At 44.1% G+C, this 16,130-nt stretch overlaps 1 protein-coding gene across 11 annotated transcripts in view; it reads right to left on the bottom strand.

Moving 5' to 3' along the window:
* Positions 1-4,186: 4,186 nt before the first annotated feature.
* The window catches only part of RUNX1 (RUNX family transcription factor 1), a 1,096,070-nt gene continuing 1,084,126 nt past the window's right edge, over positions 4,187-16,130 (bottom strand). For 10 of the 11 annotated variants that reach the window (XM_055279612.2, XM_055279615.2, XM_055279616.2 and 7 more), the window contains 2 exons: positions 15,670-15,831; positions 4,187-8,975 (listed from right to left, as the gene is read on the bottom strand). In XM_055279612.2, the coding sequence (XP_055135587.1) occupies positions 8,500-8,975; positions 15,670-15,831 (638 nt within the window). In that variant the 3' untranslated portion in view covers positions 4,187-8,499. The remainder of the gene's footprint in view (positions 8,976-15,669; positions 15,832-16,130) is intronic. The other variant, XM_055279622.2, reaches the window with a different exon arrangement.

Below are 16,130 nucleotides of genomic sequence, written 5' to 3'. Positions count from 1 at the left end.
TACCCTACTCCTTGATGACCTCATCTTAACTAATTATATCTGTAACAAACCTATTTCCAAATTAGGTCACATTCTGAGGTCATGGGGGTTAGGACTTTAACATATGAATTTTAAGAGGACACAATCCAACCCATAACAGTAACTTTGTCCCTCTCTCTCTTTTAACACAATAATGACCCTATGCAGGGATATTTCTAGGTGTCTACTGTCTGTGTGTGTGTGGTAGAGGGACTTCTAGTACTGTTTTGGATTAATGTTGACAGACAGCAGCCTGAGGCTAGGAAGCAATTTGGGGCCATGACTTAGAGCAAAGCTAGTAAGCTTTCTCAGGAATTTGAACCCAGAATTTCATCCCCATGGTACTTTACAGTACATTTAATGGCTCAGATGACCCTGGCCAGCCTGGTGCTCTAAGCAGCTGACCTAACAGTGTGTGCATGCGTGTATGCACATGTGTATGTTATGTGCATACATAAGTGCGTACACATGATGTTGGACACAGGAATATGTCTGAGAACTGTCCCTTTATCACCCTTCAGATATAATTATTCTCAGCTTGCTTAGTTGCGGTGTTTCTTAATTTGCATCTCCTAACACTTTCATACATTTCTCCCGAAGTGTATATGCAAAGAGCTTCAACCTCAATGTCAACCTGGTCATCTTACCATGACTTCTAGGAAAAAAATGTGTGTAATTGGTTCATGCCCTCCTTCTGTACAGATTACAGTTCTCCTTTTTTGGCATGAAAACCTCCATCTGTCTTTTGAAAGCAAATGTCACCTATTTATTAAAGTCCTCCCCAACTTGTTCAGGTTGAGTTTCACTAGTACCTTTCTGGAGTTTTTTATACCTATGTTATAGCCCCATATGCTATACTTTGGTGGTCTGTTTACCTCTCTGTAAGACTGTCTGCATAATTCATGGGCCTTGTGCAAAATAAGAATTCAGGGACTCTTGTTTAAGAAACTATTAAGAATTTCAAGATGGGTCAGGCGCGGTGGCTCATGCCTGTAATCCCAACACTTTGGGAGGCCGAGGCGGGTGGATCACGAGGTCAGGAGTTCGAGACCAGCCTGGCCAACATGGCGAAACCCTGTCTCTACTAAAAATACAAAAATTAGCTGGGCTTGGTGGTGTGTGCCTGTAATTCCAGCTGCTTGGGAGGCTGAGGCAGGAGAATCACTGGAACCTGGGAGGTGGAGGTTGCAGTGAGCCAAGATCGCACCATTGCACTTCAGCCTGGTAAATAGAATGAGACTCCATCTCAAAAAAAAAAAAAATTAAGATGGAGGTAGCAGAACCATATAGGAAGTGTGGGGTCCTTGTAAGAGTGTGGTCCAAAAACTTGGCCTTGTCTGTCTGCCTGGTTCATGGATTGTGACTATCCTCAGTTCCCCAGTGCCCATCATTCAACAAATATTAGATGAATAAATGAATCAATACGTGAATGACTGTAAGAATAAGCTTTTGATGAAAGGCAGCCATTTTGTAAGCAAGACATTGCTGCTTTTAATTGTCCGCAGAAAGCCTCACAGAATCACTGAGGTGAGAGGAAAAAAAGTGTCTGCATGCAATTATTCGTAATAACAAATAATCATACTTTGTATGCGTGTAAGACTTTTCATGTTCAAAACACTTTCAAAACATTAATTCTTACAACAGCATCAATGAAATTGAAACTAGAAGGAGAATTAGAGGTATGCAAAATTTAATTACCAATATTAAAATTTGCCACACAACTCACACTCCTCCCACTGGGTCAGGAAACACATTCCATGCCATCTCCTCTCCCTCTGGAAAAAAAATGAACATGAGAACTTAGTTCTATTATATCAGTCAGGAAGGACGCAAAACTATCTGCCGAGAAACCCCAAGGGGTGGGGATAGGTATTTATACATCTGAGGGAGGGTTGCATTTATTCATCTGTGAGTTCCCTTTAGATTCTGGGATTTAGGATTCTGGGAACCCAGGTAAGCATCGTCATGACCACAGGGTGGGCTCATTTTGAATAAAGATGTGGGGAATTCTGTGAGGTTATAAGATAAACCCCAGCCAGTTCTTTCCCCCTATCCCCAAGAAATGGTGGTGACTTCTTAGAATCCTGAGCCACATTGGGAAACTCTGGTAGGGACTTTGTCTGCATTATTGGAGGGTGGGTGGAGTGTGGGTGTGAAAGCTTGGCCTTATACAAACACAGCCCAAAGTGGGCAACGTGGAGCTGCTTCTAGAACCCTGAACATTCTGAACTTTTGGATCCTCTAGTCTGGAGGGGTGGGGGGCAGGTATTGGTGCACCTTAGCAGGGGGAGGAGCTGCCTGTCCTCTCTGGGGCAGAGAGAGCCTTCACACAGAGGACACCTGGGCTCTGTTTTCCACAAGGCATGAGGCCACTGGGTGGGGGGTGTCCTAGTGTCCTCAGCCAAGGACTCCTGCCTCCTGAAGGAAGCGAGAGCACAGCTCCACATTTCCTAAGTGGGGCTGTGCATCGTGACTTTCTTCCAAAGGGGACAGTGAAAAGTCAGGGGAGATAAAAGGGTAACTTTTTGGAAGAGAGATACAACAAACGCTACTTCAGCCAGGCGATCAAGGTCAACATCAAAGCACAAATGTTTGTTGTTTTCTTCTTCAGGCCTAGATTTCTCCTCTGAAATAACTTGAGCTCTTCGGAAGGTACAAAATCTCTCGGACACTAGTTTGGTTTAACAACTGGCTACAGACGTGGTAATCAAGCATCTCACTGACAAGCTTCTGTTTTGTTCTTCTTTGTGCATGGCCATGTCCATGTACAGCCTGATCCTACGCCTATTTCCCACCTGTGCTCAGGAGCCGTGACTTCTAGGTCACATCCTTTCTTGCTGACCCCACTTTGGTTCCTGACATTTTTTTGTGGTCATCCTGCAGACCATTTAAGATCAATGTTAAAGCAAACTAAATATAGCCTGAGAAGGACTCCATATTTCTATATTTGAGTCCTGTGGATGAACTGTAACCTAGCTTAATGGTCAGACAAAATTAAAAACCTAACTTAATAGTATGCACCTGTAACAATAGCTGAGGGTTGGCCAATCCCAGTGGTCATAATTCAACCACTCAAAGATTGCTGAATGTTCAAACTGAGTTCAAATAAGGCAAATGCCAAGCTGTAACCAATATCACTGTATCTGTACCTCGCTTCCCATTCTTGTACATCACTTTACCTTTTTGGTCTATAAATTTGTTCTGACCACGAGGCACCCCTGGAGTCTCCGTGAATCTGCTGTGTTCCTGGGGGCTGCCCAATTCACAAATTGTTCATTGCTCAGTTAAACTCCTTTAAACTTGATTCGGCTGAAGATTTTCTTCTATCGTCAGTCATGAGGTCCCATGAGACAGCAGTGACAGAACTGGAAGATACTTTAGACAGTAATTCTTGGTGGGAAGATACCTTGAGTTGAACCCAGAGTCTTGAAACTAAAATACTAAAGATACTTTGCACAGGGGTGGTGGTGAGAGAAGTATTTCTTTTAAAAAACTCCCAACCACTACCCAAGCCTGATTCCTGTAATGTACAGCAGTGAAGGTAGATGAAGATGCCTGGCCTTAGGTTGAACATACACTCTTTCCACTTTGGGTTTGCTAGTGTCATGTAACTCTTTTTAGTTTCTTTATTATTATTTTTGAGATGGAGTCTCGCTCTGTCGCCCAGGCTAGAGTGCAGTGGCGTGATCTCAGCTCACTGCAACCTCCGCCTCCCGGGTTCATGCCATTCTTCTGCCTCAGCCTCCCGAGTAGCTGGGACTACAGGTGCCTGCCACCACACCAGGCTAATTTTTTATATTTTTAGTAAAGACGGAGTTTCACCGTGTTAGCCAGGATGGTTGCGATCTCCTGACCTCGTGATCCGCCCGCCTCAGCCTCCCAAAGTGCGGGGATTACAGGCGTGAGCCATCGCCAGGCCTATTATTATTTTTTAAAACAAGCATTAAAACATGCTTCAGTGCTCTTTCATATGCAAAGAGGCAACCCTGGGAGCCTGCGCCTTTTCCAGGCCCTCCTGCCTTCAGAAGCCAGAGTGTGCTAGGAGCACCGGGGGTGAGGGCATAGCTTCAGCCTGAAGCTGTTCACTGGAGGTATCTTCCGAGTGTGTGCAGTGGGCTTTACTCGGTTTCCCAGCCCTCCATCTCAGAGAAAGACAAAACCAATTGGATATGGTGTATGTACTTGTCAAACTGTTTATTTGCCATTCACACTGATTATAACACTGGATTTACAGAAGAAACTGTGGTACAAAGAGAGGAAGGCTCTGGTGGCTCCTGAACAGCAGCAGTCCAGCTGCCCTGCACAGGCTGGGCACGATGAATGCTCCCAGGAGAGGGGAGGCGGCCCACCAGACTGTGTACCGTGGACTGTGGACAGTGCAGTGCCTGCTCTCCTGTGCTATCTAGAAACACCTTGGAGAGAGGGTTCTGGGATATTCTCTCATGTCGTCTGGCTGAAGACACCAGCTTGACAGTTCCCCTTTAGGAAGCGTTCGATATGTTTGTACCAGGAAGAAAGAAACCCACGCACGAATTTTCAGGATGTTTTGTGACCAAACCCAATAATTGCCACACGAATTGCCCTAGGTGGGGGCTGGTTTAAATAGGACCACATTTCCCGTTGCTTTTTCAGTAGATATGTTATACCGTCATTTCAACTTGAAAGTTTATTTTTTTTCCATTGATTTTTATACATCCAGAATAACACAAATAACCAACAGTTCTTTTTCTTTTTTTGCACATTCATTTCCCCTAGAACAAAAAAAGTGAACTTAAACAAATTGGAACCATGCTATTAGCTGTTTACAAAAGTGAATAAGAAGTAGTTCATTTTAAAGTCTAAAATAAACAAAGTAGAAAGAAGCATTGTTTTTCCCTACAGTATTTAGCAAACCTAAGAAAAAGTCCTTAGAAACACACACAAAAAAATTGAAAAAAAGTTATAGGCATTAACAATATTTTATAATGAAGCTTAAAATCTATTTACATACATAAATACAATTAACTTTGTTGATGCAACTCTTCTGGAAGGAAAAAAAGAGCCAAACGATCAGCCTCATCAATACTGACCTGGCTAAAAACAAAATTCCCAACAAACACACAAAAATCCCAGAACAAATGTATACGCTAGGGTAAACAAAAAGCCATTTTGTTCAGATGTAAAATACGTTTTGTGAGATTATTGTCAAACAAATTTTCATGTATAAAAGACCCAAACATGTCATTCCCCCCAAAAATAAAAACCAACAAAAATAAAAATCACCAGGACGGAATGTCCCAAGGAAACAGGTATTTCAAGGCAGAAATCTGCAATCCTAAATTGCAGGACATTTGAGTGGAACCATTCATTTCCTTTCTAATCAGAGCATTTCTGTTTATCTGCACAGAAACTCGAGGCAGCAGAAAGCCTGTCTATTTACTCACTGATTGTGATTTGCCCAGGAAAGTTTTTGTTGCTGCGTTTGGACAGCAAGCAGATCCGATATGGTTGGCAATAGCTCTGTTCTGCTGGAAGAACCCCATGAACAGGAGAAAGGCTGACTCACCATGTTCCTTTATGTGAAGGGGGAAGAACTGGACCTTCTTGTGTTCTGAAATTTGATACTGGGTGGGGGTATGTGCTATCTCCTTAAGAGAACATAGGAAAATGAGGAGGGAGAAAGTGGGGTTTGGAAGATAGAGGAAGAGAGAAAAAGAGGGAGATATCAGGGGGAAGAGAGGGAGGGAAATGTATTTTCAGATAGTGAGAAAAACAGAAAGAACTGAAATATGTGTCCATGTTGAAATCATAAATAGGGACATGAGTAAGCAGTAGAAATGACTTATTCAATACTTCTCCCGGACCAGACACATGCGGTTATTCCAAGATTGGCTTAAGGGTCTCATTGATACCTTAACTTTCCTGAGGGCAATGAATAAAAAGATACCTTAATCTACCTGAAGTCAATGAATGTAATTTTTCACACACACACACACACACACACACACACACACACGCGTTGCGTGAGACCTATCTCCAAAACAACTATGGTTTGATTTTTTTTTGAAACAATTAAATACTATATATGCTGGTAAGAGTCTGTGAAACTCTAAATGACCAATCCAGTGAGCCTACAATAGTGACAAGCCCTCTCCACACATGGCTTTGAGAGTAAAGGTTCAATGTGAAAGATTATCTAATCAGAGCATGAGGCTGGTTTTGAATTATTATATCTTCAGGTAACAGAATTAAACTGAAAAACATCATTTTTTCCTTCACTTTTCTCCAGCATTTTTGCAGGTCAGACATGGCAACATGTGCTGAAAAGAACATTTACGTTCAATTTGGGGGAAATGGGCTAATGGTCCTTTTCAGAAATTAAATTTTTACATTTGCTGATATTTTATGGTAATTTAGCTGCAAAAATGTAATATGGAAGAATATATGAAACTGAGTTGTGGAGGGAATCCTGTCGAAAATGAAAGTGTATATTCTGAGTTTGTCTGAGATCTGCTATAGCTCTTCTCTAGATAAGAACGACCTGACAACATAAGCTGCTTTACTCTTTAACTCTTACCAAAGTGCTACTGCATGTGTGTAAAACAAATAATCAATATATATATAAGAAAACTCAAAAACAAGTTGTTTTAAATAAGTCCAGCTGTTTTTGCTGCCTGCAGCCAAAGATTTGTCTAATTTGAATGCTTAAATTTATAAAATAAAAATCAAACACTGTTCTGAAGTCCTTCTTTCAAATACTCTTCAGAGTTGACCTGAAATCGTTTCAACGAATTTTAAGAGGTACGTTAAATAACCACCAGATCATTTGGAACACACATGTGTCAAAATCAGCAGTTAGTATTTATGAGTTGTACAACAACTGCATTCTGACCAAATCCTCCAATAAAAATAGTGCCATAAAATTTACAGTGACATTGGATACCTTTGAATTGTAGCCACGGACAGTAGTGACATGAATCTTTCCTGTCACACTGGTGCACAGGTAAAAACCCACATGCCCCATAGGGTGGCGTCTCAGCCTGGTGAAAGCAACACAAAGATGTTGTTGAGTGAGCGGCACAGGACAGGGGGTCTTGCACAGGTGGGACCATGTTTTCCCACTTGTCTCCACTGAGGCACACAGAGGCAAATTGACTTCTTGAGGCCTGCTTCTGGTGGGCCCCTAAATTGCTATAATCGTAGCCCCTAAATTCATTGATTTGGTTCCTATGTAAATGTGGCTCCCCTACACAGTTTACTTTGGCTGTGTTCTGTTACACAGCATCTGTGAAATTATCAGATGACCTAGGGGTGAGCAAATCCCTAGGCAGAAATCAAATCCTCTCCAAAGATGTAATTATTGGCACCTGCCTCAACCCTCTGGAACTAGATTGACCTTCTCTGTTTTAAGGAGGAAGTTAGATATGAGACCCTTGTTGAGCCTGGCAGAAAATTCCATACTTCTGATCCTTGGAGTGACCCTCAGTGTCTAAAAATCCTATTAAAAACATTGCTGCGTGAGCTACTCACTTGTTTGATTAACATGAAAGGGAGTTTAATGTAAACAATACTTCTGGATAACCAAGTGATCACATTACTCATCCTTTTTTTCTAGCCTTCTTCAATGTGATACATTTAACTTTGGCTACTATCAAGAACAAAAAAAAATGTAGTACTTGATATTTTTCTTAATATAAGTACATTTAAATAATTAAAAATTATCAACACATAAATGTCTGAACATCAAGATACATAAATATCTGGGGATTCCTTGTGGGAATACAGTAGTTAAAAATGACCCAAAGCTGTAGCTGTTTCTCAAAAAAAAAAAAAAAAAAAACTACCCAAAAGTCCAAAAGAAAAGTTAAATAAAACTTACAGAAAAGGGAATCATATTTCTTTCCATGGTCAAAGCAAGAAAGAAGCAAGCTCAATTTATATATATTTATATAAACGTATATAAAAATAAAAACCACCCAAATGCAAATACGCATTTTGCAACTGATAAGGTGCGGAAAAATTAAAAATAAGAATTAGATGCCAAACAGGGCGAGTTGCATCCCTCCTCTCCCCCCACCCCAACCAAAATTCCACACTCTTTGGAATAAACAACTTGGTTAAAAAGTCAAGGGTATAAAATCTTTCCTTTTATTCACAGCATTGCTAAATCAGAAGCATTCACAGTTTCCCTCCGGGAATCTTCCTGTTTGCTTTCCAGCGCGTCCCCTGGGTGCTGGGGCTGGTGGACACCCTCGAGGTGCGTCTCCGACACCTCCGCGAGGGCCGCGGCGCCAGCAGACGGCGGCGGCGTGGGCTTCTGGGCGCAGGAGGCTGCGCGGGCCTGACCTACAGCGAGATCCTGGCCGTCGGGCGCCCTCGGCCCCAGGACGGTGGCCGGGCCCAGGGCCCGGGATCCCGGCGGACTTGTCGGGAACAGGAGGCCGGGGCGCCCAGAGGAGGAGGCGGCGCCCCGCGGAGCCCAGCCGGGCCGGGCCTGGCGCCTCAGTAGGGCCTCCACACGGCCTCCTCCAGGCGCGCGGCGGGCGCCATGTTGGTGGGGGAGTTGCTGTGGCTGCCCTCGGCCTCCACCACGTCGCTCTGGTTCGGAAGGCTGGGGTTGAGCAGCGCGGAGCCGGTGGAGGCGTTGGTGCAGGGCGGCAGAATGCGCGGCGGCGAGCGCTCGCCACCCACCATGGAGAACTGGTAGGAGCCGGCCGAGGCGCCGTAGTACAGGTGGTAGGAGGGCGAGCTGGCTTGGAACGGGCCGCCCTGCGCTTGCGACGAGCCGGGGTAGGGCGGCGGCAGGTAGGTGTGGTAGCGCGTGGCCGAGCCCATGGCCGACATGCCGATGCCGATGCCCGAGGTGACCGGCGTGGGGGAGTAGGTGAAGGCGCCTGGGTAGTGCATGCGGGGGTCGGAGATGGAGGGCAGCGCGGGGAACTGGCGTGGGTCGCTGAAGGCCGTCAGGTCGGGTGCCGCTGCAGGGCGGGCAAGAGAACGGAGCGGAAGTGAGTAGGGGGTTGCGGAGGCCACAGCTCTTCCCTCTGTCCCGGGGGGCTACCCAGGATGATACCGCCTAGGAGGATGGGAAGCCACCCAGGATGCTACTGCCGGGGAGGATGGGGACCACCCGAGATGCTACTCCCAAGAGGACGAGGATCACCCAGGATGCTATACCCAGGGGGACAGGGACCACCCAGGATGCCACCTCCTGAGATGACGAGGATCACCCAGCATGTCACCTCCCAAGAGGATGGGGACTACCCAGGATGCTATGCCCAGGAGGTCGGGGACCACTCAGGATGCCTCCTCCTGAGAGGACAGGGACCACCCAGGATGCTACCATCTGGGAGGAAGGTGACCACCCAGGATGACCCCACCAGGGAGGACAGGGACCACCCAGGATGCCACCTCCGAGAAGAGGGGGACCACCCAGGATGCTACTGTCCAGGGAGATGGGTTTCTATCAGAATTTACCACCCAGGAAGATTGGAACCACACAGGATTGCTACCACCTGGGAGGATGGGGGACACCGAGGATGCTGCTGCCCAGGGAGAGGGTTTCTACCCAGAATCTGCCACCCAAAAAGATGAGATCACCCAGGATGCTATGCCCAGGACGGGGATCAGGAGGATGCTACTGCCCAGGAGGATGGTATAATATACAGTAATATAATACAGTAATATAGAATATCATGTAATGTAATATGACATGATATATGAAATGATGTAGTATAGCATAATATGTATAGTATAGATATAATATGCAATAGTATATACTATAATATGTATAACATATATAAAATGTTGATATAATCTCAGGGTTGGCAAACTGCAGGCTGCCAGCCAAATCTGGCATTTTTGCATGTCCCAGGAAGAACGCGTTTTACTTTTTTTAAATGGTTGAAAAAAAATCCAAAAAAGAATACTTCCTGACCTGTTAAAATGACAGGAAATTCAAACTTCAGTGTCCATCCATACTTCGGAACACATCCTCACTCATTCTTTCATGTACTGCCTGTGGCTGCTTTAGAGCCACTACTGTAAAGTCAAGTGGTCAGTATAGAGACTGCAGGAGCCACAGGGCAAATATTTATTTATTTTTTTGGAGACAAAGTCTCACTCTGTCACCAAGGCTGGAGTGCAGTGGTGTGATCTCGGCTCACTGCACCCACCACCTCCTGGACTCAAGCAATTCTACTGCCTCAGCCTCCCGAGTAGCTGGGATTACAGGCGCCTGCCACCAGGCCTGGCCAATTTTTGTATTTTTAGTAGAGATGAGATTTCACCACGTTGGCTAGGCAGGTCTCGAACTCCTAACCTCAAGTGATCCACCTGCCTCAGCCTCCCAAAGTGCTGGGATTACAGGCATGAACCACCGTGCCCAGCCCTAAAATATTTATTCTCTGGCCCCTTACAGAAAAAAGTTTGCTGACCCTCTATTTGATCAATATATTAATATACCAATAATAATATAAATCTAATCTGTGATATTAATATAGCAAATGATAATGACACTATATAATGTAAAGGATGCACAAATATGTTACTACTAACACAATATGTTATACATAATATATATCCTAACAATATTAATATATAATAATACATTACACATAGTATTTAGGTTGAATGATAGAAAATTGCCATTTTTATAGGCCTTCCACAGTTGAAAAATTGATAATTTCCTGTTGAGCGAATGTCAGGGAATATCATTACCACTTGTCCTCTCCATATCTACCTTCATACTAGTTCCACAATTTTAGAAACAGTACGGCCTTGAGTTCACCTGGTATTCTCTATTACGCACTTCACTGGTTTGTTAACTCAAGTAGATGTAGGACCTTGATTTATCTACTGTTTTTTGCACATGTGGAAATTTTACCAGAAATTGTAAAGCTTTGTCTCTAAAGCTCACTTTGTTACGACTGTGCATTATTTTGTTAGGATTATGCATTTACAGTTTCACCAACTGGATTTAGGGCTGTCCTGTGGTTCACTGGCGCTCTCTGCATTTTTCTTACCTACAGGCCGCCCTTGGGAACTACAGAGGATTTGTATACTAGGCAGGATTCCCTATGTCTGTAGATCAGAGTTTCTCAACTGTTGACACTGTTGACATTTTGGGCCAGATCACGATTTGTTGGGGTGGAGGGGGGCTGTCTTGTTCATCGTAGGATGTTTGGCAGCATCTCTGCTTTACCCATTAGATGTTGGTAGCATCACCCTTCCCTCTTGTGACAACTCAGAATGTCTCCAGACATTGCCAGATATCCTGTGGGTGGGGTGACGGAAGCAAAGTCACCCCAGCTGAGAACCACCACTGCAGATGTAGGAGGGCACCCTGGAGAAGTTCAGGTTCCTCAGAATTATTCATTAAATGACCAGGCTAGGACTCTCCCCTTTATATCAGCAAATCCACAGACAGCAACAAATAGCAGAAACATGAATTCATTGTTTTAAAACGTGAAGTTCTCAGATCAACACACAAAATAACTCTTAAGCTCAGATGGCATGTGGCCTGTGTCCTTTTGAGTTCAGGCTGATAGAGAAAGTTGACGGAGCCAAAAGCTTGCTCTGAAAGGAAAGCTACCAAGGTGGATTGATCTGTTTTTGGAAGGCATCGGCAGTTGATCAACTTCCTTATATTTCAAGCCTATTATTCCAGCAGGGAGAGCTAGTGTGTTTTCTCTCTCTCTCTTGCTCTCTCGTCTCTTCCACACCCCATCCTCCCTCCCTCTAATGGTCTTTTATTGCTCTAACACATTTTTAAAAATGAACTCCTCTGTACCTTTGGGGTGAATGTGATGAGGGGCTACACTCCTCATCAGAGGTAATTAAAGTTTATAGAAACAGCCCGAGTCTGTAGCAGATCCCTTCACTAATGAGGAAACCAGGAGTCTGACTTTCAAACAAACACTCCTGTTAATCTTTTCAAAGCCAGGCAGACATGTGGGCAGGGAAAAAGTTGTAAACGGACAGTGGCTCTGAGGCTGCCCTTCCTTGGCCACACTCTAGTCATTCTCGAGCCAGGCCACACCTCATTCCACAGGGTTCATCCCTGCCCGCTCACTGGGGCCATCTGTGAGCAAGCCCTGTGTCACTTGTTTTTGCTGACATGGAGAGCTGTGACATGTTTGAGAGTTAACAGGAAGCTTTACTCCATTTTTCCATTTAGATTTCTAGAGTCTACGGAGAAGCTGGGACAGGAGGAAAAGCATTAGGCAAATACAGTCAGTTTGTTGTCATCTGATGCAATACTCTGGACACAAATAAATGACTCTGCCCATTATTCCTCTTGCTTCATTTGCCCTGAGACAAAGAGGTGAATCCACTGGAAAATGAATGAAAGTTCACCCTGTTTTACAGCAATGTCTGGACATGCTCTGCCAGTAGGTTCCAACTACTACATGGTAATGTGGTGATGGTACCAAGTTACTGGAATCCGGAGTGAGTCCGTGATTTGTCATGGACATAAGTACTGGAATGAAGTTACAGTCTCAGCTGTTGGGGGAACATAATTCTTTCACTTGTGAGCAGAACATCCAAAAGAAAGAGCTGAAATGCTGCCTATGATCCTTCTTCTATGTACACATGAGCAACGTCATACTACAAAAGACCATCCATTTGGTCAAACTATCTTTTTTACACACATTTTAATAATAAAATACCTTAGGCCCTCTAGATATGCTCAGATTCAAATGCTATATTCAAATGTTGGTTTTCATCTTTGTGTCTTGTCTCAGATCCCTTATTCAGACCCATCAGTCTGCGCAATTCACCCATCCAGCCATAGCTCTTCTGTCCTTTTGGTTGGCCTGGTGTCCCCTGATTCCGCAGCAGTGTAGGGGGAGTTGGGATCCCCTGATATTCACAGGGAGTTTTTAAGAGTAGGAAATCTGGGGCTTAAGAGGTCCAGGTATTTTGGTTGGAAGTGTTTTCCCATTAATGGGGCGAAATATTTGCCATGACAGCTCAAGTCTTCGCTCTCCAGCTTGACATGGATGAAAGCAGCCTCGCTAAAGGGCCCCTCCTACTGCCCCCAGAGGATTAAACAACCTGAGCAGGTAATGGCTGCCTTAAAAGGAACTTTTGCATGACTCAGATTAATGCATGCTGTCTGTCGCCCAGGTTGGCAGCTAAACATTAATTTTTTTTTTTGAAAAAGAAAAAAAAGAAAAGTTAACCTCTAGATGACAACTCTTTTCAGACAAGGTGTGGAGTCTGTCTGCAAAGGATAGAGAGAGAGACAGACAGAGTCCAAGTCCCCAGCGCAGAAGGAAGCCCAGGTGGGGCTGGGGCCGGGAAGAGGGGCAGAGCACAAAGCTGTCGGGCTGGATTAAAAGGCAAAGCAGCCACAGACCAGTGTCAGGTTCTCAAAGCTGTCGGCCAGGCAGCCACTTTCCTTTTATGTATTCCACCCCCCTCCTGCCTCCAGGTTTATGACAACACTTTTCAGGCCTGTGCTCCAGGCTTGATTTCTCAGAGGGAGTTCTGCCAAATTGAAGAGCAGTCTCCCGTACTGTTCTATGCCACTGTGAAAGCTCATCTGGAATTCTGTCCTCCCTCCAAAAAAGAATCATTCTTGGGTTCTGAAATGGGGCATGGTTTTTATCTACTTCACACTCCCATGCCATAAAATGTTCTCTCTTACTCCTTGGGTGATTGAAGTCCAGGATATTCACAAATGTAACTGTGATATGGAACTTTGGAGTGCACATGTTACTCATTCCTTTTATTTAAAAAGTCACCCTTCCATCTGAACACCAGTCAGCTGGAGGAGTTGGCCCCTAGGGTTCTTGGACTATAAGGTGCTGATCTTGGGTGATGACCAAGTCAAAAGACTTATGTAATAAATTCCAAAGGATAGACCCATAGCAGGAACACTCGAAGGAGAACAGGCATTATTTCAGGTGAAGACCATAGCCGGTGGGCAGAGGGGTGCCCTGAGAAGAATCAGTAAAAGCTGACGAGTGCCTTTGTTCTTGAGGAATAAGCTTCTAGAAACCACAAGCTAAACAAGATGCCATGATATCTGTGCTACTCTCAATGCCTTAGAGCAGAATGTACCATGAAAATATTGGCCTTAATGGCCAAAAGTAACATGAAAACCGAGCACTTAAGTTGGTTTTCCTATTTTACTGTAGCACCCAACAATACTGGAAGGCTGTGGTTCTCACCTGGGGGCAGTTTTGCCCCTTGGGACATTTGGCAATGTCTGGAAACATTTTTTATTGTCCTAACTGGGGTGAGGGGGATGCTATTGGCATCTAGAGGCCAAAGATGCTGCTAAATATTCTCCGATGCTCAGGACAGACCCCCCCAACAAAGAATTATTTGGCCCCAAATGTCAATAGTACTGCCGTTGTGAAGCTCTTAGAAGGCATTCTGTGAAGCTCTAAGCAGCAGCTAAGGCATCTGGTGAAACCTGAAGTAATCACAACTGTCTGGAAAACACAACATTACACAACACTTAAAATGGCAGACATGACTCCACTGCCCCTGTGCCTGCCCCCTAATCTGCTATAATCTGATCCCAAGAGCTGAAAAGCAAGACCCGCCCCCTTCCCCCAACACACATGCAAGTGTGTTTGCAGGCATCGCAACACTGAAGTTCTCTGAAGTATTTTCACAGTTTGGTGCAGCTCCAATTTCAAAGCCCCAAACACTAAGTTTCTTCTTTTGCCTTCAACAAAGGAATTTTTCTCTGTAACTCTGATTTCCCTGCCCACAAGCAAAGGTGAGTGCCAAGCCCAAAGGGCTCATAGGTTAAATGACTAATACTTAATGAGCTCATATTAACAACAATTATGCTAACCATGACACCAGAATTTTTCACTCTGTTCCTCTGGCCTCTGTATGAAGAGCGCTTAGTTGGAATATCTAATTTGGGGTATACAATCATTTCTCTATATCCGTGGGTTCTGCATCTGTTTAACCAACCGTAGATCAAAAATATTATTAAAAAAAGGATGGTTGTGTCTGTATTAGACATATACAGACTATTCTTCTTGTCATTCCCTAAACAATGCAGTATAACAAGCATTTACATAGCATTTACATTTTATTAGGTATTACGAGTAATCTAGGGATGATTTAAATGTATGGGAGGATATATATAAGTTATATATAAATATACCATTTTATATGTGGGACTTGAGCATCCATGGGTTTTGGTATCCATGGGGGGTCCTGGAACCAGTCCTCCATGGATACCGAGGACTGGTATCCATTTACTTCCCATTCCACATGTACTCCCATGTGCTGTCCATGTGATCTGTGAAAATTTACCACCACTGCACGGACCAGTCCCATTAGTCCAGAATTCATTTGGAATAATGAGTCCTAAAAGTTGACTACTTTGGCTTTTTATATTGTTCTTAACCCTTCAGTCATTATCCTTTCTTGCCAAATGTGAACAACTTTAGAATGTCTAAGGAACCTACTTCTCTTCTCCAAGCCACTTCTGCCTTCACATCCACAATCTCTGCCTCTTATGTATCCAAGAAAATCAGTGCATGGGCATGGGACTCGGAGTAGAGATAGGTCACCTTGTCTTTAAACCATGTTTTACTCAATTAATAATGTTCTGCCAACTCCTTCGTGCACCTCTAGTCTCCTGGACCTTCCACCCCGGCTCAGCTGCAAAGAATGTATTTTCAAGTGGCTTACTTGAGAGTCGACTGGAAAGTTCTGCAGAGAGGGTTGTCATGCCGCTGGCACGTCCAGGTGAAATGGGCGTTGCTGGGTGCACAGAAGGAGAGGCAATGGATCCCAGGTATTGGTAGGACTGATCGTAGGACCACGGTGGTGATGGTTGGATCTGCCTTGTATCTGAAGAGAATCAGAAAGGTCAATTATATGTAAAGTGGGGTGGGATTTAAAAAATGTCTTTTAATAAGACACGAGTGGCCCTTGTTCAAATATGTCACATACATGTATGTGGCCTATGTACCAGGGTTTAATAAGCCTACTCAAGTCCAAGTATCTGCCTCTGTTGGATTATTTTCCCCCAAAAGAGACTGAATTCTTGGAGATTTTCACCTGATAACTATTCCTTCTAAAGGTTTTATTTAATCATGCTAACAATGATGAGAGGAATTGATTACACTTTCAAGGTAGAAGTATTAATG

This window comes from Symphalangus syndactylus, chromosome 5 (assembly GCF_028878055.3).
Source record: "Symphalangus syndactylus isolate Jambi chromosome 5, NHGRI_mSymSyn1-v2.1_pri, whole genome shotgun sequence".
Taxonomy (NCBI): domain Eukaryota; kingdom Metazoa; phylum Chordata; class Mammalia; order Primates; family Hylobatidae; genus Symphalangus; species Symphalangus syndactylus.
Note: the sequence above shows the minus strand (reverse complement) of the source record. Positions and strands in the feature narration are given on the sequence as shown.